General features: G+C 48.7%; 1 protein-coding gene across 11 annotated transcripts in view; it reads left to right on the top strand.

Annotated features, from left to right (window-relative positions):
* Positions 1-24,464, top strand: part of CDH23 (cadherin related 23) — a 181,927-nt gene that overhangs the window by 32,234 nt on the left and 125,229 nt on the right. For all 11 annotated transcript variants that reach the window (XM_019286531.3, XM_019286532.3, XM_019286530.3 and 8 more), the window contains 3 exons: positions 7,450-7,592; positions 10,453-10,500; positions 10,697-10,789. In XM_019286531.3, the coding sequence (XP_019142076.3) occupies positions 7,450-7,592; positions 10,453-10,500; positions 10,697-10,789 (284 nt within the window). The remainder of the gene's footprint in view (positions 1-7,449; positions 7,593-10,452; positions 10,501-10,696; positions 10,790-24,464) is intronic.

Here is a 24,464-nt window from a genome sequence, read left to right as displayed (position 1 = left end):
ACCAAGTGCCTTGAATGGTTGGTTCACATGCAGAGCTCATGGCTTGTGCCTTGGGAACAGGACCACATCCAGGCTGGAGCCAGCTCCTCTCCTTCCCCCTCCTGTTGTGGGGATGAGGAGAGAAGGACAGATATCAATAAAAGTGAATGAGGCTTTTTGACAAAGCAGCTCCTGTGAGGGAAATTTTTATTTTTTTTAAGGGTGCAAACAATGGATGGAGCAAAATTTGCATAAAACTCATTAGAAAAAAAGTACAAGTTTCATAAATCTTGTGATAAATTAATGCTATATCATTCCAAACATGATGTATTAATTTTAGGATCAAATGAATGGGTCTGTGATCATTGCTGGTAATTATGAGGCTCCCAGGCAGTTTGGAGAGGAAATTATTTTTAAGGGGTTTTTTTAAGTGCTGGAACCCTTTTTTCACCGGAAATATCTTAACAGACCCAAACTCCTCCTTTTACACGTTTCTTTTCTTATTTTATCTCCTGGGTGTTCCGGTGTTTTATTTGATGCGATTTTATTTACTTCCCTCTTTTATACTGAAGCAGTCTATTCCTTCCCAGACAAAAGGAAATAAAAGCCCATTCAGTTTCTGAAAATTCTCCATGTTCTCCCTCGTCCCAGGGAAGGCCTGTGGGTTTTGTAGTGACAGAGAAGGCAAGAATTGCTGGATCCCAGCCGGAGCAGGCAGGGAGAAAGGACCTGGAATGCTGCTGCTCAGGGGATTGCCCAGGGACAAGCATTTTTTTTATTCCCTTTTTTCCAGGCAGGTTTGGATATACCACAGCAATACTAAGGTGCATCAGTGATTTTGGCAGCAATACCCCAGCCTGGTTGGAGAGTTTTGGTTAATAAACCCCTGTCTCCACCCCAAAGAGGTGCCAGTGAGTAAGCAAGGGATGTCATCTCCATCCATAGAATCCTGGAGTGGTTTGGGTTGGAAGAGACCTTAAAGATCACCTCATTCCAGCCCCTGCCACGGGCAGGGACACCTTCCACTAAACCAGGTTGCTCCCAGCCCCGTCCAGCCTGGCCTTGGACACTTCCAGGGATTCAGGGGCAGCCACAGCTTCTCTGGGCAACCTGTGCCAGGGCCTCATCACCCTCACAGAGAAGAACTTCCTAATATCCAATCTAAATCACCCTCTGTCTGTGTGAAGCCATTCCCCCTTGTCCTGTCACTTCATCCCTTGTCCAAACTCCCTCTCCAGATCTCTTGGAGCCTATTCAGGCATTGGAAGGTTCTTGAAGGTTCTCTTCTTCAGATTCTCGTCTTCAAATTGAATAGCCCCATCTCCCTCAGCCTTTCCAGGCACTGCAGAGACACAGCACCAGCATGAAGCCATGCATTTAAAGTGCGTTTGGAGAGCTTGTGTGATACCTGTGCTGCTGTAAGACCTGTTTGAAGGCTGATGGAGGGCAATTACTCTGTCGTGTCAGGGTAGATGTTGACTTCAGCTGGGAGGGTGCCACTTCTCTGCCTGGGTGTATGCCAGCAGCCAGGGACTGCACACACAGCATCTGCCTGGAGAGCCTCGGGAATTCTGTTTATTTTAATGATAGTGTTAAGAAATTTCAACATGCCATTGATATTTTTGTATTTTTCCTCTTCTTATTTGTGTTATAAAGTTAACCAAAGTGCTCAGTTCTGAGCAAACCAAAGAAGCCCTCTGTAAATGTGAATGCTTGGCTCTTCTTTGCTGCTGCTCTCTCTTAAACAGCTTTAAACACACCTCTGTGAGAGCTTGGGGGTGGAAGGCAGGCAGTGCCTCTCTCTGAGGTTTACCACTGGCTGTCAGCTCTGCTTATGGATTCTGCCTCCACACTGACTCCCCACTTAAATAACTAAACGCAGCAGAGAAATTACAGGCTCTGTCTTGGAGCATCTGAGGAACCAGGAAAAACTCTTCTGCTGTGCCTTTCACTTCCCAGCTTGACAAACTCCATCAGAAATGATTTTGACTGCACAGATTTGTTTTCCCTCTTTCCTGTCACCTCTGTGTTTGGCTCCTTTCCCTTCCGCACATGACAGCAGCTTGTGGTTCCTGGACCAGCTGGTCCAAAGCTTTTTCCTCACACCATTGGTGAAAAACCCCTCTTTTTCTGATGGCAGAAATTGTTCTTTTCTCGGTTATTTATTATGAGAGCCTTTTAACAAGGTGCTGGTGTCTCCCTGCCCTTTTTGGCTCGCGGTGCAGTGATTGGAGTGGAGGCAGCCGTGGCGGAGGAGCTGATGCTTCCCATCAGCACCTGGAAAGAGGAATGTGTAACATTGAGCTTGGCTTGAATTTTAGGAATGGAAACTTTCCTGGCTGAGTCCTTCTGGAAAGTTTTGGCTCAAGTGGTTGCACCCATTCTAAGAAGGAGGTCAGAGAGTATCTGTTGAGGCTGTGCTTATGGAATGAGCTACCAGACACCTGCTTTGGGATGAGTGGCTCACCTGGGGATCTGTGATGTGCCTTTAGGTGCCCCTGAGCATAGCTGGGTGGTATTGGCAAGGGTTTACACTCAGCATGGGTTGTGTGGCAGGAGTTTTGCTAATGTGGTTCACCCAGGGAATGCAGGAATGGAGGTGGAGAGACCCTGGTGCTGGCAAGAGATTTCCTGAGCCCTCATGTGCTTTGGTTGCCCTCCTGTGCTGGAGTTGTCCCTTCCACATCAGGTCTTCTGGGCACACTGTCCCCAGCTCTGGCTTCGTCCCCTCCAGGAAATTAATGAAGCCTCATTCCCAACATGGGAACAGCTCCCATTTCCTGTGTCCTCCTGCTTTTCAAAATCTTTGGGAAAATATCTATAGAAGGGCTTTCTATTCCTCTTTTTTTTCTTTCTTTCTTTCTTTTTTTTTTTTTTCCCTGAAAGGTGAAAGAGAAAATGAAATAGAGGCAAAGAAAAAAAAAAGGGAGCAGGTGACAAATGAGAAAAACAGGTTTGGAATTTCAAGATCAAATCCATCAAATGCTGCCTCTGAGCATGTCAGAGGCCAGGCTGCTGAGATTAACTGGGCTAACTGGAGATGCTGGTGTTGGGGTGGCTGAGGTGGGGAATTAGGGCTGCTGGGAGAAGGGGTGGGACTTGTTTGTCCCATCTCCCTCACAGGGAAGAAGGGGAGCCAAGGAAATGTGGTGGCAGCTACTTGTGGAAGTAAAGTGTGGTGATGGCCTTTGTGTAAGGGTGGGGTTACTAAAATGATTTTTAACTAACTTTCTGCTGGTTTAAGGAGTTGAAGAATAGCTGAGGGCTCCCTGTGCCAGTTTGTGACCTTGATGGAGGAGCCAAAATGCAGTGACTGTGCTCACACATATGAGCCAGAGCTCAGGAGGGGGGAGACTGGCAATGGTTGTTAAAATCAGGATTAAAATACTTTTTATATTAAAGTGTAGCTGATGCCTGAAGTCTTGAGGCCAAAAGCTATTGCAGACATTCCTATTAACTCCACTTGGGTATGAATCAGACCTTTTAAGAGAGAAGCTTATTAAGCAATTAATTAGAAACCTGCCCCTTCTGTTGGATCCCAGTGCCCTCTATCCCACCCCAGCCCATTCCTGCTGGTCTGGGTCAGCATCCTGCTCAGGCAGCTTCTTCATCCACCAGCTCTTTCCCTGCCCCTGGGGCTCTGCACTTCCAAAACCTTCCAGGAGCTCTAGAATAGTTCCAGAGAGTTTATTTCTTCTCCCTTCTCGTCCTCCTGTTGAAAGCAAAACCAATGGAGATGGATCACTGAGGTGCGACCCCTTTTCCCCCTTTCCTCTTTGGCAAAGCGGAAGGGCAAAGAAAAATACAGAGGTTTCCAGCTGCGAGCAAGGTGCTGTGACAAGGGCTCCTCAATGGGATGCAAAAGTAGCCCCCATAAAACAGCTAAACCTAAAAAAAATATAATAAAATCCAATCAGGAAGAAAACAACAGCCAAAAAAAAAGAAAAGCTCCCGAGGTCAATCAAAGTTCAAGACTTGGAGAAAGAAGAAAATCTGTGTATGTGTGAGAAAGAGGGAGAAGTAGCTGTGATGGAGAAAAAGGAGGCAAAAGGAGACAAGATAAATTCTGATTATCTGGTGAAATCAAGACACTTAACTGCCCTGTCTGATTCCTGAGAGGAAACAAATGGAGCCTGTAACTTTGTACTGCAGAAAGATAATTTGTCCCTGTTTCCTCAGCCCTTGCTGGAGCCAGGTTGGTGCTTGGGCTCAAGGAGGCTTGGGCAGCATCTCCAGCACGACCCCGGGGACAGGTGGGAAGGTGCTTTTCTTTGTGAGAGCCCTGAGAGGGGCTTCTGGCAGATGTGCTGCTGTTTTGGCTCTGCGTGCCCTGTGCAGGCAGGACCCTCTGCTCCCTGATGAGGGGTGGAAGAAAGTGGGATAAAATCAGTAAATACAATAAATTGGTGCTGAAGAAATTGGTGGAAGGTAACTTGTACAAACTTTTGTCGTGGTGGTGAAAGTGGTGAAGGTTTAATACCACACTCCTAAACTTAGCATTCCCTTGGGGTAAAACTTGGAAAAAACTTGGGGCAAAACAATTGTGAAGGCTCATTTCTCATTTCAGGGCTGTTTCTTATTATCTTCTATTTAATTTGTTATTTTTGATCTGTATTTTATACATTTGTGATACTTCTTTTTTTCTGGTGCTCTGAAGGTAGCATGGTGATTACTGCCTGACGGGGAGGTAAGGCAAAGGGTGAAAGAGCTCTTAGGTTTTGGTGCCTCATTTGGGAGGGTCTATTTAAGATGGAATTTTCCTCTGCTATAGCACAGCTCATACTGGTTCTGAGCTGTCCCTATCTACATTCTAATGAAGCTTCTTGACTAACAAAAGCACAGAGAAGTTGAGGAATCTGTCCTTGGTTTCACTCTTTTCAGAGCAGAGGGTGGTCGAGCCCTGAGGATCCTTATTTCCCAAGGATCTGACTCCAGAGACTGGCAGGAGCAAGAAATGGAGGTGCGATGATGTGCTCTGCCCAGAAATGCCTTGCCTCCTTGTCCAGGTTGTCCTGAATTTAGGAGCTGAATTCCCTGACCATTGGAGGCTGTTGCAGTGCAAAGAGAGAAGAGTTAAATGTTTGCTTGTTGATTTATTTTTTTATTTATTGGTACGACTGGGTTTGCAACACGCAAACCACAAATATGATTAAAACTGGGTGGCACATGGTTTTCCTATTCAGCAGGAATTTTAAGATCCTTTCCCTTCCAAAGATGCAACCAAGACCTTTTGGAGTTTGAAATATTTCCCATCCTGGAGGGAAATGCAGGTGCCTTGTTGATCTGGGTTTTTTGAATGGGATGTAAAGGGTGGAAGTCTGTTCTCCTGTTAGACTGGGCAGAATAAAGAGGCATGATCCTGGATTTATTTTGCCCTGGTTACTGGCTTTCACTGCCATGGAGACTGAGTGTCTTCCTTTTTCCTTGGGGCAAGGAAACCTTTGCTAAGGATGGCTTTGAACATCCTCCAGCATAAAATCAAGCTGCTGCCTTGTTTTATATCAGGGCTACAAGGTTTGAGAAAGCTTAGGATCTTTGTATCTATGGGGTTGGCTGCACTGAAGAGGTGAGAACATTGCAGATGAACACTCTGATCGCAGGCTGGGATAAAACCACTTGTTTTTGTCTTTATCCAAAGTGTCTTTGGTTGTGACCCATCACTCACTTGCACCTGTTGGTGGAAGGAATGTTTTTTTCCCAGTGGTTAATTCTAGCTGCTCTTTTTAAAACATCTGCTATTCCTCCTCCAAATAGGAATTTGTCCGGTTTGGGCACTGAATCCTGCCGTGCTTTCGCGCTCATTGCTTAGTATCACATTTTGTCCTCTCCATGGATGTGCTCGAGATGGCCTGAGTCATCTCACTCTTCTTAGTCATAGATGAGGCAGTTCAAGATTTTAAAGCCTTTTTTTAAGGGAAAAGCATTTTTGCTAGCTCTTGAAATTTTATGGCTTCCTCTTGCGTCCAGTCCTGAAGGCGATGCAGCCAGGCAAGCAGCTTGTAGATTTGCAGCCTTGGCAGAACCAGCTTTTTAACCTAAAAACCATTCCTGACTTCTGCAAGAGCACTGTGGCTCTCCAGGTGGGGCGTGGAATGGCTCCTTGCATGCTTGGATCCCCAGTCCTGCCAGAAGGGCTGGCTTTGGGATGTTCTCCTCTGCAGCTGTGGCCCTCCAGCCTTTTGAGGACGCTTGGAGCAGGGTTGTAAAAATAATTTTTTACCAAACGAGCCCAAATTTCCGAGGGCTTCACCTGGCTGCTGGGTCCTCCCAGTTATCTGCCATGCTGTCACCCGAGTTTGTACCAACAGCAGTTTTACATCACACTGGTATGTCCCCAGTGAGGTTGGTGGCCTTGGGACCTGCCAGGCCAGCTGGGTCCTCACTCAAAATGTGCTTCATCGATGTCGTGGGGCACTAAATTTTTAATCACAAAGTCACACAGGGCAAAGCCAAATGCCTTACAGAATTCTATTATTTCTTCTTTATCTGCCAAGGTTGAAATCTCATCAAAGAGTAAAATCAGGTTTGTTTGACAAGCTCTATTTTCCACAAAATCACGTCTGGCATTAATTATGTTCCTATAGTTTAATTCTTTATTAATGGAATCTCATATCGGATTTTTCCATTATTTCTGCTGTGATTGATGTCGCACCAATTGATCGGGAATTGCCCGGCTCACTCTGCTCTCCAAACTGTGCTGCTGCTTTTGCCCTCTGGTCTGCTGGAGCTGCACTTCCCTTCCCAGCTGGATGAAATTTGGGCATCTGTTCTCCTTGGCCAGGTGACCTGGGGGCGTGGAGTGCTCTGGTACTGCCAAAGGTGGCTCACACAGACTGTGTCCCCCATCCCCAAATCCATGTGGCCAAGGAGAAATCGCATCCTCAAGGCCAGGCATCCTAGGGAATCTCCCATCCTTATCTCTACCCACCAGCTTTTTTCCTCCTGTTTTCTCCCCCATCCTGCTGGGGAAGGCACAGAGAGCAGCTGGGTGGGACAATAGGCAGCCCCCCGTGGTCAGCCAGCCATGGCAGACTGTGAGTGCACACAGAAGTGTCATGGAGAGGCCCAGAATGATCTGAGGAGGTTCTTGTGCAGCTGAAATGAGGCTCCAGGGGTGGTGGCTGTCCCCTGCTTCTGTTGTTGTACCTGCTGGTGGTGCCCCTTGGCAGGTGAGAGTGTGAGGGAGGCTGTTTAGGGCTTACCCAGAGGAGGTGCGGGATCCTCCATCTCTAGTGCCAGGGCTGAACTGGGCTGACTTTCTCTTTTGATGAAGGCAAGGAGGGAGACGATCTGTGCTAGGCAGAACAGTCAGACCATGCACAGCCTGACTCCTCTTGAGACACTGGAGCGTCATGGGCGTGATTCCAGGTCTTCTGCAGACCTCTGATCTCTGACAAGCTGGATGTTTTCAGGATTTCTTTTTCTCTGCCTTGTTTTGCTCAGGATTTCTTTCCTCTCTGTCTCTCCCAGGTTCCTCAGTGACTCAGCTGCTGGCCCGGGACCTGGACAATGACCCGCTGGTCTTCGGGGTGGTCGGGGAGGAGGCCAGTCGGTTCTTTGCCGTGGAGAGCGTCACTGGTGTCGTGTGGCTCAGGCAGCCCCTGGACAGAGAGGTAAAGCTGGGGAAAAAACACCTCTGCTCAGATAAATGGTGGCTCTCCACCGTCTGTGGCAGCTGAGATGGGTGTTGCACCTCATGGAGTTGGGAATCTGGGTGTGTTCGCGTTCCCTAGCCACCCCATCAGTGTCTCCAGTTCAGTGGGGACACGGGGAATAAACAGCATGCTCTGGTTTGATCTGACTTGCTGGTTTTCCTGGATGCCAGAATAACATCTGTGGGTCTGGAAGTAAAGGAATTAATAAGTGGAGATGATCTACCAAGGAGCCAGGGTGCTCATACAGTCAGGGAAATCTACAAACTTCCTCTTTAAATCTCTATGCCAATTAAATCCTTTACTATTTAGAACAGCGTGTGAAGAGATGTGAGGTATCCCTGCTTATTCAATCTCATCAAGACTTTTCATCCTCTTGTGGATTCAGGCTGCTGGATGCTAAATTTGGCAAGATTCTCGCCTCGAAGCCATTTCACACCCCTATTTTCAATGGCAGCTTTGGTGTGCAAGGCTGGAATCCCATCCAGGTGCCTGCTTTACTAAAACCTTGGCCCTTGCCACATTCCTGGAGCAAGGAGGAAGGGATGGTGGGAAGATTGGGGAAATACTGTGTGATTTGGGCAACATACTTAATTTGCCCTGTGCTCCTGCTGCCTGTATTTAGTGCTGCTGTGGCTGGCAGCAGCGTTGGGAAGATCAAACCCATTAACACACCTCCAGCGCTGGCGTTCCTGGTCGGAGCCAGCCAGGCATTGGGATGCAGAGGAGCAGGGTGGTGGATGCTGCTCAGGCTGGGGTAGGGGGGAGGCCAAACCCAATTTCACAGTGTTAAGAGCGAGACTTTGGAAAAATAAAGTGCTTTTCTTCGCCCCTCTCCCCTCTGCCTCCCCGTGCCAACAGCTGCTGGTGTGTCATAAATCTTCCCTCATTCAAATTCCTTCTGCTCTCTGATACTTCCCATATCAGCCTGAAGCCCAGGAGGGTGATCAATAGATTTTAGGTGTCTTGTGGTGTGGAGGGTGAGAAGGGAAGGAGCTGGGCAGAGCTTGGATGCATGGATGGGCTCAGCTGGGAGAGGAGCCTACACTCATCAGTGATCCCAGGACCTCAAAGTCAGCCGTACATGGAAGACAGTGAAGACAGACCAGTGCTGGGAATGGATATGGGAGAGGTGTAAATGAGAATTTTTGGTGGAGGAAGCAGTAGGAGGGAAGGGATGGAGGTGGGCAGGTGGTTGGGAGCAGAGAACACTGGCCTGGATGCACATGGTCAAAAAGTCAGGGGAGAGAAAGCCACGCAGGAGAAGTGGTGGGAAAGAAAAAGGAAGAGGTGAATTCTTGTACAAGAGAGGAGGAGGAAGGGAGAAAGAGTCATAGTAAGGTAAATGATGCAGGAAAAGATGAAACAGAGAAAAAGAGGAAGGAGCAAATGTATAGAGCCAAAATGAATTTTTAAAGTTGTTTTTTTTCCTATGAAGATTAGAAAGAAAACGGATTTTTTAAAACATGGCAGACCCTGAGGCTAAAGAATTGTGCTAAAATAATTTTAGAGACAGCGGTTGGTATGTGGAAGCTTTCTCTGATTATTTTATTGCGTTTTTAAAATTTAAATGCTCAACAGGTTGTTTCTTATCTCCTGTTTTTCCTTTCTTCCGAGTAAGGGGAAAAAAGGGCTGAAAGGCACTGATGCAGCAGGGTGGGATGGCACAGGGAGCAGAGTATCTCCTCTCCCTCAGGATTTCAGCTCTTCCTTCTGCCTACAAGCATTGCCCCGAGGCAGGAGTTAGGAAGGGCTTTTTCCCGTTGTACTTCCCGGCTATTTGGATGGAGATGTGGGAGCGGGGGGGGCCCTGTGGGGGGCAGTTCCCCAAACCCTTCTCCAAGATGAGCTTCGACTATGGTGCAAGCAGAGCTCCTGCTCCAGGCACTGCTGGCTGCTGCCTGTCCCTGAGCCGATCTCATTAGGAATAAATCAACCAGAGCTGGAACACGAAGAGCCATTTCAGGCTGGCTTTTCCAGCCTTTCCTGCGTGATGCTTTGGAAACATCAAGTTGCTGTGCTCCAGCAGCTCAGGCAGGGAAGGGACACCAGAGGTAGGAAGGGATTGCCAGGATTGGAGGGGAACAAAACAGCAGCTGGTGGTCAGGTACCAGATAGATGTGGTGGCCTGAGTCCTGCTGTCCATCTTTACATGATGCCTTGATAAAACATGAGCAGAACAATTGCTGGTGGGAAGGAAAGGGTCAGGAAGAGAAGGTCTGACTCCACTAGCAATATTCCCCTGCCCTGATCCCAAAAACATTTGCTCTTTCCCCCTCATTGCTCATCCCAGCATCAGTGACTTGAATAGATCCCTATTTCAAGTTGCGAATTTAGTTAAAGCAATAAGGGGCAGAGAGGACTGTGTGGGCACTTTCATGGAATTTCAGCCAGTTCTTACTACAGACCATGGATTTATCCCAGTATTCCCAGCTTGTGTGATAGGTAAGTTGGGAAAGCAGCAGCAGGATTTAGATGTCCTCACTGAGACTGTGTTGCATTGCCATGAGTCATAAATCTTACTGTGTTTTAAGTGCTCAGCTGCCAATCAGGAAGTCAATTCTTTAGTCCCTGCATCCCCCTGACCTGGGGCAGGACATCTCCTGTGCCTGTGGAATACATGGGAGCCCTGCTGGAATTCAGATTCCCCAGCATTTTCTGCCCGGTGTAGGTAATGGCACTCAAGCAGCTCTCCTCTTCTGGAAGGTCCTGAAAGCATTTTGCGTGTAATAACATTGGCTAAAAATCCCCAGCCTGCCATCTGCAGATAAACACTACAGTATCTTTAATTATAGGTTTTTTTCTTCTCTTTCCCTTTCAGACTAAGTCAGAATTCACGGTTGAATTTTCTGTCAGTGACAGCCAAGGGGTGAGTGTGACTTCTCATTTCATGGTCTGTGGCACGGACTGAGGGGAGCAGGGGGTGTGGGTCACTGCGGGCCCTTCTGCACCAGGGGAGAGGGGTCACCCCTTGGCCCAAAGCCCAAAACCACGGCCACAATCTGGCTTTAGGCTCTAAATCCACACATAAAGCTGACACCCTGCTGTTGTCCTTGGGCCCACAGGTGATCAAAGGGACAGTCAACATCCAAGTCGGAGACGTGAACGACAATGCCCCACAGTTCCACAACCAGCCCTACAGTGTCCGCATCCCAGAGGTAGGGATCATCTCTGCCTGGCTTCTGGCTCTTCCCTCGGTGGCCATTTGTGCTCTCTGGTTGCCACCACAGAGCTGGCCACTGGTGTACAGGGGTTGTCCTCCTGCCCTGGACCCTCATGAGGTTGCAGGAGGATGAGAATTCTGGAAGCTACTGCCTGAAAATCAGCAGAAGCTAAGTGTTTTGGGTGTTGGGGGAAGGAGGAGGAAGAGGAGATGTGGAGCTTTGGTGGCATCTTTCCCATGACAAATGGGAAGTTTGCAAATGAGCGTAGATGAGAGTCTGTGTCTTGTTCTCTTCCTTGGAGCTGGGGGGATGTGCAGCTCTTGTCACAGTGCTGACCTGAGGCAGGACCAAATATTTCTCTAAATGCCTGAATTCCAGCAAAGGCTTCTGCCCTGGCTGGTGATTTCCTTTAACAGCTCCCTAGCAGGACTTGTCCCGTGATGTCCCTGGAATAGAATAGGTGGGAAAGGACCCCAGGAGTTCATGTGGCTCAAGCTCCCACTTATCCAGCGAGAATTTTCATGTTAGATCAGGTTGCTTAGGGCTTTATCCAGCCAAGTGTTGAATATCCCCAAGGACAGAGTTTCCACAACCTTCTGCTGCTCTCTGTGCTGGCCACTGCAAGGGAGGTGACATCTACTCATCCGTCAGGGAGAGCTTCTGCACCTGCAGCCTGACTTGGCCAGGAATTTACAGGTCTGATGTGAATTTAGGCATTAAAGCTGTGGCTTCTGGTGCCAGGAGGAGGAGGTCAGGGTATTTAATTTGAAACAGGGAGTCAGTAGGGCATTTGACATCTTCTAGTGGAGGAAACCTCTTCCTCTTGCACCACAGTGCCAGGGCAGAGCAGTTTTTCCCAGACTGTTCCTTGGGGTGTGGGTGAGGTCCTGTGCACTGTGTGTGTGAAATGAAGCAGCTTTGGTAACTGAGAGGTGCAAACGATTGTGTTACCAGGGTGTATTTAATATTCCTGCTGCTGCTGCCTGCCGTGCTGGGCTTTGATCCCTTCCAGTCCCTCTGCTGCGAGGATGAGGTTTCTTCATTACAGCTGCTTGTGATGTACGAGTGGGGAGTTGGAGTCTCATCTTTGCACCAAGTCATCTGAAACCTCCCTGTGAGAATGACACTGGGTCAGAGGCACTTCTGCTGCTCTTGAGAGCATGAGTGGTAGCAAAACCCACACGAGGTGCTCCTGCCTTCTGCTCAGGACTCTGGAGCTGGCGGGTGGCTGTCGTGCCTTGCTGCTGCTGCTCCCAGTCATGCTCTGCCTGCAGAGGTCTGTAAAGCAAAAGCAATGGCAGTGGGATGGGAGGAGAACAGTCTCCTCTCCCCTGCCCTCAGATTTACCTCTGGTTTTGCTATTATCTGCCCTTCATGTGAAGAGATGGAAATGGGTTTCCATGACTCCCCTGGGAATCGGGACTGTTAAGTAACAGTTTTTTATGTACCTGGAGTATCTGTGCCACATCTCTTCTTGCTGATGGCTTCTGTCCTGAGAGCCAATTTGCAAAGTGGTCTTCCCCATTTCCAATATTAACCTGTGCCCAGCTTGGGGTCCTGGTTTGGAATCATAGAACCTTACAGTCACAGAATGGTTTGGGCTGGAAAGGACCTTAAAAGCTCCACTAGTTCAGCTCCTGCCATGGCAGGGACACCTTCCACTGGTTGCTCCAAGCCCTGTCCAAACCGGCTTTGAACACTTCCAGGGATGGAGCGGCCATAGCTTCTCTGGGCAGCCTCTGCCAGGGCCTCACCACCCTCACAGGGAAGAATTTCTTCCTAATACCTCATTTAAGCCTCCTCTCTTGCAGTTGAAACCCATTCCCCTGTATCCGATTACTCCATGCCCTCATATGTAGAAAATTAGGTCTGGCTGAGGAAGGGGAACTGCAGGCAGGTGATCTGGACAAAAAAGTATTTAAAAGAAGAAGAGGCTGAACCTTAGAGCCCCTCTGTGCCATATCACAGTGTTTTGCATGTGAGATTCGGTTCTGCTGGGAAGGATTTCCAGGACTGCCTGGTGGTTTGGGGTGCAGCAAGCCCGGTGTTTCCCCGGTGCAGCCACTGAGCACTTGGCCTTCGGATCTGTGCTCTTCTGGAGGTTGGCCTAATCTAATTATAAGGCAGCGTGTGCCAGCTTCCAGTTTCTATCCATGATCTTTAACCAAGGGCACTGATCAGAGGTAATGAGGCACAAACGTGTTGCTCTGCCAGCATCCTGAAGGCCCTCCTGTTCTTTTGCCAGGGAAGAGAGAGCCTTGCTTTGCCAGGCACTGTGACAGCAGGGGATGGGGTCTCACCACCTAAAGAGGACCCTCCAAGGGCTACAGCGCGTTGGAGATGTCAGCAATAGACATTTTCTGTGCGTGGTGGCACGGCTCTCAAGGAGGAGATGTGCACTTGGCTTTGAGACCTGTGCTGAGCCACAGGTTTTCCCTGTTGCTTGTTCATGAGTACTCAAAGCTGGAGGTGATGTGGCATGGAAATGTGGCAGGGGACACGTGGGGAGCTGCTGAGGCTGGGGAACCAGCCGTGGTGAGGGATGTCGGGTCACCCCATGCTCCAGACAGCTTGAGGGTGAGCAGCGAGGGCACAGGTACCAAAATCCACCTCAAAGAGCACCCAGCACAAATCAAAGGGCCTGTGGATAATGAATGAAGAGGGGCTGGAGCTTGGAGAAAGAGAAGAGGCTAGTGTGGTTTTCAATAGACTGGCTCTGTGCAGATTTGGCAGCTAATGAGGGTTTTTCTCTTTTTAATTTTGAGATAAATGGATGTATGGATTTGCAGTTGTCGTAGCTAATGGAGCAGCAACCGAAGGGCTATTTAAACCTCGCTGCTATTGTGTGGCACTTGGAAAGTCAAAAGAAGAGTGTGCATAAATAAATGGAACATGAAGTAAACTGACCTTTAAAAACAATACTGCCTCTAAATACCCATCCTGGTGTTATACGCGGTCTGCTTGGTGTGAGAATGGGAATTTATTTGGGCATGGGCTGTGGACTGTGTTCCCTCTCTGATGTGGGAAGGGAGGGAGAAGATGCACCACAGCAGCTCTGAATGCCCTGACCGGGGGCTGCTGGAGTGGCACTGGTCCTCTGTGCTCGCTGTGTGTTAATCTCATCCCTGGAATAGCTGCAGGGGGCCCCGTGCCGGGAGAGGGATGTTGCTCCAGCGTAATCGTCCGTCCCGTCTGGGCAAGGGCACCCCGTGCTTTGCTTGTCAAAAAGCAACGAGGCGGGGCAGGCGCTCTCAATTCTGCAAAGAAAAGGGGAATCCTGCTAGAATTGGCAACTTAATTCACCAAGCTGGCCCCGACAGAGCTCATTAAGTTCCCGTGTATTCATTTCAGGCTAATGGCTGTCATGCTGGCTGCTGTTTGATTTGCCGTAATAGACTTTTATGGCTTTCCAGTTTGCGAAGATGTGCATGCCCGTGGCTGTGCCCCGTGGTGCTGCTGTAGTACATTAGTTAGCTGCTCGTGTGCTTGCTACTCTGACCTTCAGGGTTTGTTCTCCTCTTGGATGCATCCCTTGCACTTCATCTCCTGCTCACAGCCTCTTTTTTACCCCCCTCACCCAACCCCAGGGTACCACTTTTCTGGGAATCTCAGGGTTTTGGCTTTTAAACAAGGAGAAATCTATTGCCAAGCCTGTGGCAGGCTCTTGTGGCCATGCCTCAGTTTCTGACAAGTCCAATCTGCTTTATCTGACCTTTTTTCTGTTTGGCTGGATCCGTAGGGAACTCAGAGTTGTTGGATTGTCATGGTTCAATGCTTTTAGGTGAAGTAAGCAAGTGGAGAGGAGCCAAGCCCCTCTTTGTGGTTTTGTGGTACCTGGTGTGATGGTGAGGTCAGGGTGGAGTGTTCCCCCGGGGTGCCTGCTGGGTGTTCTGTCCCAGTTCCAAGCAGGAGCCCTTCTGGGGCTTCCACACAGCTTTCTGTTTGCCTTCAACTCTGGGGGCAGTGGTGGAGTCACCATCCCTGGAGAGAATGGGCACTTGGGGACGTGGTTCAGTGGTGGCCCTGGCAATGCTGGGAGAATGGTTGAACTCAGTGATCCTAGAGGGCTTTTCCAACCTAAGCTATACTATGAAGTGAACAAACTTCAAGTCTAGTACCTCCTTGGGAAAAGCTGTTTTCCCCTATAAGCCCTCAATATCCTGAGCTTGCTGATCAAGTTCAAACCATCTGTGGCCTTCTCTTGGCCTTGGAGCATCAGCAGTTCTGCCACGCTCTCAGAAAGGTCATTTAATTGTTGGTTTCTTTGCTGATGGTTTCCACTGGAGTTTTCTCTCCTTTTGTGCTCTCCCCGCCTCATTCCTTCTGTTATATTTATAACACACCAAGTGATTTATGAAGTGATATGTGTTATATCTTGAGGTTACACCCCCTCATCCCTGGAAGTGTTCAGGGGCAGGGTTGGAAGTGCAACCTGGTCTAGTGGAAGGTGTCAGTGGCAGGGGGTTGGAACTAGATGGTCTTTAATGGACCTTTCAACCCAAACCATTCCATGATTCTATGATCTTCCAGCAAAATGCTCGGTACTGGGCCAGAGATTGCAATGCAGCACCTCAGTCATTCATGAAATCACAGCTGCACCACAAGAAAAGTACCTGTAACTTCACAAGGACACAGGACTTATAAAGAGTTCTGCTCTCAGATTTGTAACCAAAACCCTCTGCCTTGGGAATGTGCTCATCTCGTCCTGAATTCAAGCAAGCACCAGTAAAGAGGCAGGGCTGTGGGAAAGGAGTTTAAACATGGAAAGGAAAGTTTCTGGTCTGCACGCAGCAGTGTTGAAGCAACCACAGTCCAGCTTGCAGGTGTCTTATCTCCTGAGCTTACCCCTGATATGCCAATTTATTTTAATTGGGAGGCAGGCAGGCACTCGCCATCAGCAGCAGTCCCTTCTGCTCCGGGAGCAGCCTTTGGGATTGAGCCTTCACAAGCTGCTGGACACCATTTCCATCCTTAGTATGGGGGGGTAGCTGAAATTGTGGCTTTTATGATGTCTTTTTCTTAATTGTGCAGAAAGGTATTTGGCAGGGAAGGGGAAGAGGAAGGAGGGTAGCGTTGCTGCCCTGTCCCATTGCACAGCCTGGAACCAGACTGTGCTACACAGTGAGCAGGGGCAGGGAGGAGCAGAGAAAGGCCCAAAAGCCCTTGCTGTAATTAAAATTATTATTTTGCTTTAAGGGTAATAATGTCAGTAATTACATCAGTTTCCCTGCCATCCTGCCGGGGAGTCTTCAGGGGCTCGTATAATTCTATTGCCATGGCTCGAGGCCTGATGCTGCGCATACAAAGCAGCTGCCACGAGCTGAGCTCCCCCTCAGCTGCATTAGCTATTCCCTTGCACGCTCCCAGACACCTTCTGGGGCTTTTTTTCCTCCCCTCCTTTAAATAAAGAGCCTTTACATGGGAAGTGATGATAACAGAGCTGATAAGGAAGATGTTCCTACCACATTACAAAAATGTTCTATAATCATTGCTGGCTGCTTTCCTTCCTCATTGCTTTTTTCTTTTTCCTTTCACTCATTGTTTTCCTTCTCTCCTTATCCCTGTGTTTCCATGTGGAGTTTAGAACTGAACAAATAATTTACAGTGAATAAATTATCCCCCAAATCCAGCCTTCCCTTCCTTCTGCCACTTTGAGCGTGCAAAATTTGCAAGTGTCTTCTTGAACTTCTCCTCAGCGAATTGGATGCAGTTTAAAAAAATTATTTATTTCTTGTGTTTTGTTGTTTTTGAAACTTCCTGGAAAGGCAGCAAGTGACGTAGTGAGTTATTGAAGCTGTGTTCATTAAGCACTGTTGGACAGAAAAGCTGGTTCTCGTTCCTGGGTTGATCAAGCACTTCCATCTCTCCTCCAACCTGGCATCCCATTGGCATGCCCAGTGCTGGTGATCTCTCACCTCCAGTGCCTGTTGGAGAAATAGGAAGTGGGGATATGACTGGTTTTTGCTGTAGCAAGAGAGTCTCTGTTGCACAGGTATTTGGTGATAATCTGCAGTGGGTGAAACACCTCCCAAACTTCCTGGACACCCTCAGTTCTAATGGTGTTTATTGTTGCTTCCCACGTACAAGCAAAACATAAATGGGCCAGGAAGTGCAGGCCCTGTCTTGGGCTTTCCTTCTGGCTTTGGGATGCTAGCAGTGTCTTCAGGCAAGAGCTTGGAAGCACAGCAGGCACCAGCTGTCATCTTCTCCCTGCTTTTTTCCACCATGACTGGAGAAAAGCACTTAAAACAGACTGCAGTGCATAGAATAAAACACGGGGTTGGGGCTGAAGGGTTTGCACAGCTGATGTTGTAGATGTCAGAATCCTAGAATGGTTTGTGTTGGAAGGGATATTTAAAGGTCATTTAGTCCATCCCTCTGCCATGGGCAGGGACACCTTCCACTAGACCAGGTTGCTCCAAGCTCTGTCCAACCTGGCCTGGAACACTGCCAGGGATGGGACAGCCACAGCTTCTCTGGGCACTCTGTGCCTGCCCACCCTCATTTTAAACAACTTTTTTCTTTGAAGCTGTGACCAAGTAGGTGCTCAGACCTCAAGCATCATTCCCTCTGAAGGTCATCTGGGTGCAAGTTTTTGTTGTTACTGCTGATGTGTTTGCTGTGACATCAGAGGGGCTCGAGTGATGTCCTAGGAGAAAGAAAGCATCCATTGTCCCTTGTCTGGATTCACCAGTGAACAGGAGACCCTGGTCCTTTAATACACGTGACTGAGGAGTGAAATGAGAGATGCAACAGAAACTACTGGGGCGGAAAACTCCAAATGGCGTGGAAGTAATGTGTAAAGTGTCCTGGAGATAACAGTCATTTCCACCAGGCAAAACTTGGGCTCTTTCTGGAAGGGTACTGCAGCAAAGCAGGGGGCAGCCTGAAAAGCAGAAATAGTCGTCCTGTTCTGGCCAGTGTAGTGCTGGGCAGGACATGGGGGATGGGGAAAAGCAGAAAGGGGGGAAAACAGCAGATTTTGAGAGGAAAGGGAAGCCTGTGTGGGGCAGCAAGTAATTCAGTGCCTCTGTGGAGGAGCTGTCATGCTGGGAAATTAGGAAATTATCTTGAGGAAGGGAAAGTGTACAGCAACATTCTGAGTGAGGAGAACACAGGCAAAGGGGGGCAAGGTAACTTGGAGAAATCAGTAATCATTCCTTGTGGAAGAAAGGGGAACAAGGAAAACATCCTCACTCCCCAAGCTCCTTCGCATGGGTGCTGAGGGCACGTATCTGCTGATTTCATAGCTCTGATGGGTCTGTCTCAGTGTCATCCTGGAGGTCAGGACAATGTCTGAGCTTAGAATGGCTACTGCCAAGCGATGGTGGCTCCTCAGGATCCTGCTGGCAGTGAGTTGCTGAGACCACGCATGTTCCTCTGGAGCAGAAAGAGTGGTTTGTGGTCCCACTGCACTTCCTGCTGCAGGAGCAGCTTAGGCCTGGGCTGGAAGGTCTCTTTTCCAGGGGACGTTCCAGCCCAGCCCTTTCAGTGTAATTACACTTACACATCTGTGTAGCAGATGGCTTCAAGGTCTCTTCCCTGTCCCTGGCAGGAGGAAGGGCTCTGTGCTGCCGGGAACAGAGGAGTGAGGAGGGAATGAATGTGACCTGCTGGCAATTAGTTTTGTTTTATCTCCCTTTCCTCTGGTCACCATCTTCTCCCAGAAGCCTGGGTTGTAACTTATTATCTCATGCCAGCCAGCAAAAGCTGCATTCTCTCCCCTCACATCCCTGTTTTGTTTACCTCCCTCTCTGTACTTCACCTTTGGAGTTGGCAGCAGGACCGTGCCTGGATGTAGGAATGGTTTTTAACTTGTTCAGGCAGTGAAGGCGCCGTCTGAGTGGCAACTGCTCCATGCCAGGAAGCAAAAAACCCATCACTGAAAGTATATTTAATGTTTTTTACCCATTAAATCATGCAGTTTGTTGGTTTAGGCTTCTTTTTCAGTCACAGCACCTAAATTAAGGGATGATTAAGGTTGTGCTGAAAGGCGCTGTGTGAGGGACGCAGGAATTTTGGGGTCCAGGCTCTTTTCCACCTGCAGTAACCAAGATCAGCAGCAGATCTATGAGGTGGGTGCACATTAGCATCCTCACTCTGTGCAGCACGGGAATGTGAAGCTGCAGCTGGCACAAGAGGCACTTTTTTCAATAAAAACACCATTTTTAATTAAGATGGAAATATTTAGGGAAAATGTTGCCATTTTGACAGCAAAGCTGGGGAGAAATGCATTTCAAAAGAACCATAAAAATCGCTCTTGCAATAGATTCATTCCAATTTCTTCTTGAGAATTGCATTTTGTGTTTTATTAGTTTGTAATGTGTCAGTGACAGTCATGTATAATAAGCTTTCTACTGCTGGTCAAACTTCGTGGTAAAATAATAGACTAAATCAGTCTCTCTATAAGTTTTTAAAATATTTATGTGTGAACTAAACTGTTTGTATCACTTTCAAACTATTTTCATTACAAATGGAGGGATTTTGATCTAAGTAGAAGTTTCAATCAGAATTAGGCAGCCATTACTTAATTTCAACCGTTAATTGCTGTGGGAACTTAAAATGTGGTTGATTTATTTTGTCAGCACAAATAATGGAGAGAGCAGGGAGAGTGCATAGAGGGTTCAAGGCAATTTTGGTTCAAGGAGAAAAAAATGGGGAGGTTTTAGTTTTGGGGATTTGCTTTATGGGAGATTTGTAAAACATTTATTTGTTTTTCTGAGACAGGATGCAAACCCAGTGTGGGTGAAAAAGGAGAGGTGGTCACGGCTGTCACATTGTGTAGGTTGATGGTTGCTTGTCCCTCTTTTTCCAGGAAATTGAGCTGTGTGCTGGGTTTGGCCACATCTCTGGGCTCAGCTGAATGGTTATACCAACAACTGCCTTGTTTTTCAAACCTTGCCTTGCCTTTCATTGTGGTGATATGTTGCTTCCTTAGGCTTGTCCTGCAATTCTAAACCGGAAAGGGTAATGGGAAGGAGTGAAGGGAGAAGAGGAGGTATTGGTGAAGTCAGCCACCTCTTGCCCAGCCTGTGTGTGATTAATCTCAGTCACTCACACATGTTTGGAGGCACCTCCTGACCTGGAGTCCGGCTGGATGTGCCGGGATGGCCACCAACACTACCTTCAAACTGGTGCTTCAGAAGGAAAACAGGAGTTTGTAACTGATAGGCTGGTATGCTCGTCAGGGGATGCTTTCTTAGCACTTCTCTGTTCATTACCATGAGGAAGATGATCTTTCCCTAGTTAGTAAATCTTTATTTAGAGGTAAGTTGAGAGCCTGGTTTTCCGACCTGTGGAAAAAGAGGGATGTACCCATGCTCCATCCCATAACCAGAGTTGGATGAACACACTGAAAGGGGAATAATTTTTACTGCCTATGTGATTTGGATGACCCCAAATCTACCTGGGTCAGGAGCTACTGTGCCAGTGCTTGGAAAATCACTTTATTAAATGTGGTGGAAATGCACAGCCAGATGTGTGTCTGCAGATTCCTCAGCCTCCCAGGAGAAAACGCCCCAGGATCTGCTGCCCATGCCTTGCCTTAGGGGGGCTGAGAGGGTTAAAGCACAGTGTTGTTCCACTGCAGTGAACAGCTGATGGCCTGTGTAACATCGAGGGGTTTTTGGCTGGTTGGGGAAATAGCAGGACATGTGGATGTTTTGTTTTCCTGTGTATAACTCATGCCTGTGGGGAAAGAAATTCTGCAAAGAGGCTGTGCCTGCTGGTGTGAGCCCCACGAGGATTGTGGCACTGCAAATCGCCCCAGTCCTTGCAGTCATCAGGGAAACGGGTGTCGGGGAGAAAGGCCAGGAGTTGTGCAGGTGGGGATCTCTGCCCTGTGGGACACAGTCGTGGCATTGCCTCTGAGCGCACCTGCAAGGTCCTGCTGGGGCCTGAGGACTGCCTGAGCTTCAGGAGGAGGGCTGGGAGAATGCTGGAAGCCTGGATCCTCCTCCAGTGATAGGGATCACCACCAGCCTGGTGTCCCACCATGTCACAGGGCTTCACTGCAAGGCTTTCCCTTGGCCGCCTCCTTTCTGAGGGCCTCGAACACAAGACCTGCCCTGTCTGAAGGGCAGTTTTCCCAGCAAGGTTGTACCTCCAGAGCGTGTGCTCCATCATCTGTCCCTTGTTACCACCTCGATGTCTCGCTGTGCGCTCACACGTCACCATTGATCTGCCCGATGTCGGGAGGAGGTCAGCTCTCCTCCAGCAGGCAGCAAACCTATTTCTCACCCGGTTGTACAAAGCGGTGAGTGCTTCACCACCTTCTTTTCTTACGATGGCACCTCTGAAAAAGAGTGTCTGCACTTTGCTGGCCCATGTCTGTGGGGTGGATGGGGTGTTTGGTGGCCCAGATGCTTGCACCTAACACCAAGGAGCCTGATCCCCATATGTTTTGGGCTTGGGAGTGGCAAGCAGAGGCTGGAAGAAGAGCAAGGAGGAGCCACATAAATGGTAGCTGGTGAGGAGAGGAGAAGCAACCTCAAGGAGATCTTTGGGAAAGGCAGGCAGCAGGGACAGGGGAGCGGAGCCTCACCTCCCTTCTGCACGTTTGAGCTTGAGGCTGGGCTTCAGCAGGCAGGCTTTATTTGGGGGGGATCGGCTTAAAAAGCCTCACCGGAGCGTTATGGAATTGGAATGTTGAAGGGTAATTGAGCTGAAAGCCATTCTCCTCCCGCAGCCCGCGCAGCGGGACCCGCTCAGGCGTCCTCGAATGCCAGCCTGGAATCCTGCTGGAAGAGTGGGAGCTGGGGTGCACCCTCTGAGCAGGAGGTGGGCGTTAAAGGGGTGTTGCAGAGGAGAAGCCACACTAGTGATAGATGAAGATGCAGGTTTTTCTATTTTACAGAAAGGTAGAGAGGTTCCTGAGTTGCAGTCTCCTTCCTTGCAGGTACTGGCCCACTCTGAGTGCGTCCCTGCAGCTCAGGTGCCCTGTGTCCTTCTGTGGTCACATCCTCTAGCTGTCCCCCTTCACCACTCAGAGCTCCACCAAGCAGCTCCGTGCTTTCTGCTTGTGATGCCCATTAGGAAAATGCCACCCACACACAGAGAGATGCTCCAGAGCACTCACTGGGATGGCCAAATGGGTCATATTTTGGAATAATCAGAAGAAGTAGATTAATAAAAAACTTAACAAAAAGAGGAGCGTGGCTAGTCAGGGTGGATGTAATCTTTAAACACAAAAGTGAGGTTTTAGTCACTGTCCCTTGTCTCTCTAGTCCTGGGAGTTTGTGGAAGGGACAGGGGCTTGGAGAGCTGCTGGTGCAGCCCCAAGTAGGGGATTAGAGAAGACCCCTCCAGTTCGGACCCCAGCACAACAATGGTGTGGGATGCTCAGCCCAGTTGTGTACCCTGTCATGTATTATTGATTGCTGAACAGGCACAGTTAAGTGCCTCTCATTAATATTTGTTTTGGTATTTTCCCTGAATTCCGATGAGTGGAGGAGATGCTGCTTATCTCTCTCCTGCAGGTTTTCTTTCTAGAGGATTCCTCTGGCTGGTGACAAACCTGGGCTCTGTAGCCCTCGGGATGAGGGATGAGTTAGTAGCTGACACAAAATCTTGGGAACTCTGCAGAAAGAAAGCAAGGAGGCAAAATTAGCACAAAATTAAGGGGTAAAAATGCTCTGCTCACACCGTCCAGATGAAATATGGAATTCTAGACTCACCTGTCTTTGTAAATGTCTTACAAGGGATGCTCTGGGCAAGTAGGTGTGCTGACCAACCTTTGAAATGAATGAGTAAGGAGGAATGGTGGGATGTGGAGCAGGCAGCCGGGGACTGCTTCTCAGTGCTCATGGAGCTGGTTTTGAGGTTTCAGATTGAGAGCGGAGGCTGTGGCCAGTGGACATGTTCATAGTTTGGACTGGAAGGGACCTTAAAGCTCGTCTTGTTCCAATCCCCTGCCCTGGGCAGGGACACCTCCCACTATCCCAGGTGGCTCCAAGTCCCATCCAACCTGGCCTTGGACGCTTCCAGGGATGGGGCAGCCACAGCTGCTGTGGGCAGGCTGTTCCACTGCCTCTGTCTTTCTAGGTGATCTGTGTTCTTATTTCTCTCCTCCATCCCTAACCCCACTGTGGGCTGATGACTCTTCCATTTACCTTCTGCCCCCTTTTCCCAGGCAACACACAACAGCCACATGGACTGAATTGTAGGGTTATGACCAGTTTCTCTCATCAACTCAGACATTGAAAGGGATTTCTGAAACTTGCTTAAATAGGGCAAAGCACTTTTTCTTTCTGTCTTGTATAATAACGCCTTGTTTGTTAGGCTTGACTTAACTGCGACTGGCCCACCCAAAGCCATTGAAATGATTCTGAGCTGCAGTTTCTGCCTGCTCAGGCTGTGCTCCCAGGCACTTTAGGTGCAGCTCCTGAAATGAAAGATTTCTGGTGTGCCCAAAGGCAGTGAAGAGAGCTATTTTAATGTGGTTGCTTCTCCAGCTTTTCAACGGAGAGTTGGGTTCAGGTTCTGCTCTGAAGTGATATTAGAGTCTATGGAGCATGAGAGACTGCATTTGTTTGTGGGTTACGAATGAAGACCTGTCAAAAACCTTTTTAAGCAGTGACAGAACTTTTATTTTTCATGATACATTTAACTTTTGAGGGCTTTGCCTCCCAATGAGGCTTGGCTCTTTCCTGTCTCCCTTTCTATGAGTTTGGAAAAAGACGATTGGCAAAAGTTGCTCTTCTCTTTTTCAATCTGCCTCCCCATCCATTTGGTGGGGTGTTGGATCCCATGGGATGCTCTTGCTTCTGGAAAATGGTGTGGCCAGGAATGAAGGGGGTGGCAACACTGGGGGAGAGGGGGACTGGAACATGGAGCCCTCCTTGTGCTTGAAGCAGGTGCTCCACCAGCTTCTCATGGGCAAAGGATGCAGGTTATTGCCATCGATTTGGTGTTGAGCTGTTTTGCAAAGGATAAATGTGTTTATAGGATTTCTATCCTTTTGTTGTAAGAAGTAGGGTGCCATTCCCAGACACAGGAGTTTGCTAAAAGAGTGTCACATCAGTTCTTCATCACTGTGTTTGGTGTTGCAGCCCCATTCCGAGGTGCAGGTGGTGTGTGAAACATGGTGTTGCTCCTTGCTGTCTGCTGCAACTCAGCCTTTTACTCAGTGCAGGCTCTGGACAGGCACTGGGAAGCTGGTTTCAGACCCCATCCCTCGCTTTGTGTGCTTCCAGACATATCCATGGCTTCCATCTGAGCCTCTGAAACATCTGCCTGGCTGTGGGTTTAGAAATACGACACAACCGGACATGTACAGAGTTAAAAAGGGTTGTCAGAGCTGATGGGATTGCAGGGTTTTTTGCCTCCCTTCAGTCTCAGCTCAAGAGTTGTCTTAAAGCATTTGTGGGGAAGGTAAGCGCTTGTCATATCCAGTGTTTTTGTGTAAGCTCGGGAATGTGAGCTCTCCCCTCTCCATCCAGGAGGATGGGAGATGCCAGGAAGTGGGCTGGTGGGTGTCAGCCTTGATGCAGAGAGGTCTCCTGGTTTAGGTCCTTCTGCATCAGGGCTGTGGGGAGGATTCACAAGGATTTTCCTCCCATTTGTAGGCACAGGTGGTGTCATGGCCTTAGTGGGACTGGTTGGTGTCAGAAACCCAGAGAGCTGCCAGGCGCCCTGGCAGGGGGTGAGGAGGAGGAGCAGGAAGGAAAGA

This window comes from Corvus cornix, chromosome 6 (assembly GCF_000738735.6).
Source record: "Corvus cornix cornix isolate S_Up_H32 chromosome 6, ASM73873v5, whole genome shotgun sequence".
Taxonomy (NCBI): Eukaryota; Metazoa; Chordata; class Aves; order Passeriformes; family Corvidae; genus Corvus; species Corvus cornix.
This window is presented reverse-complemented; position numbering and strand designations above follow the sequence as displayed.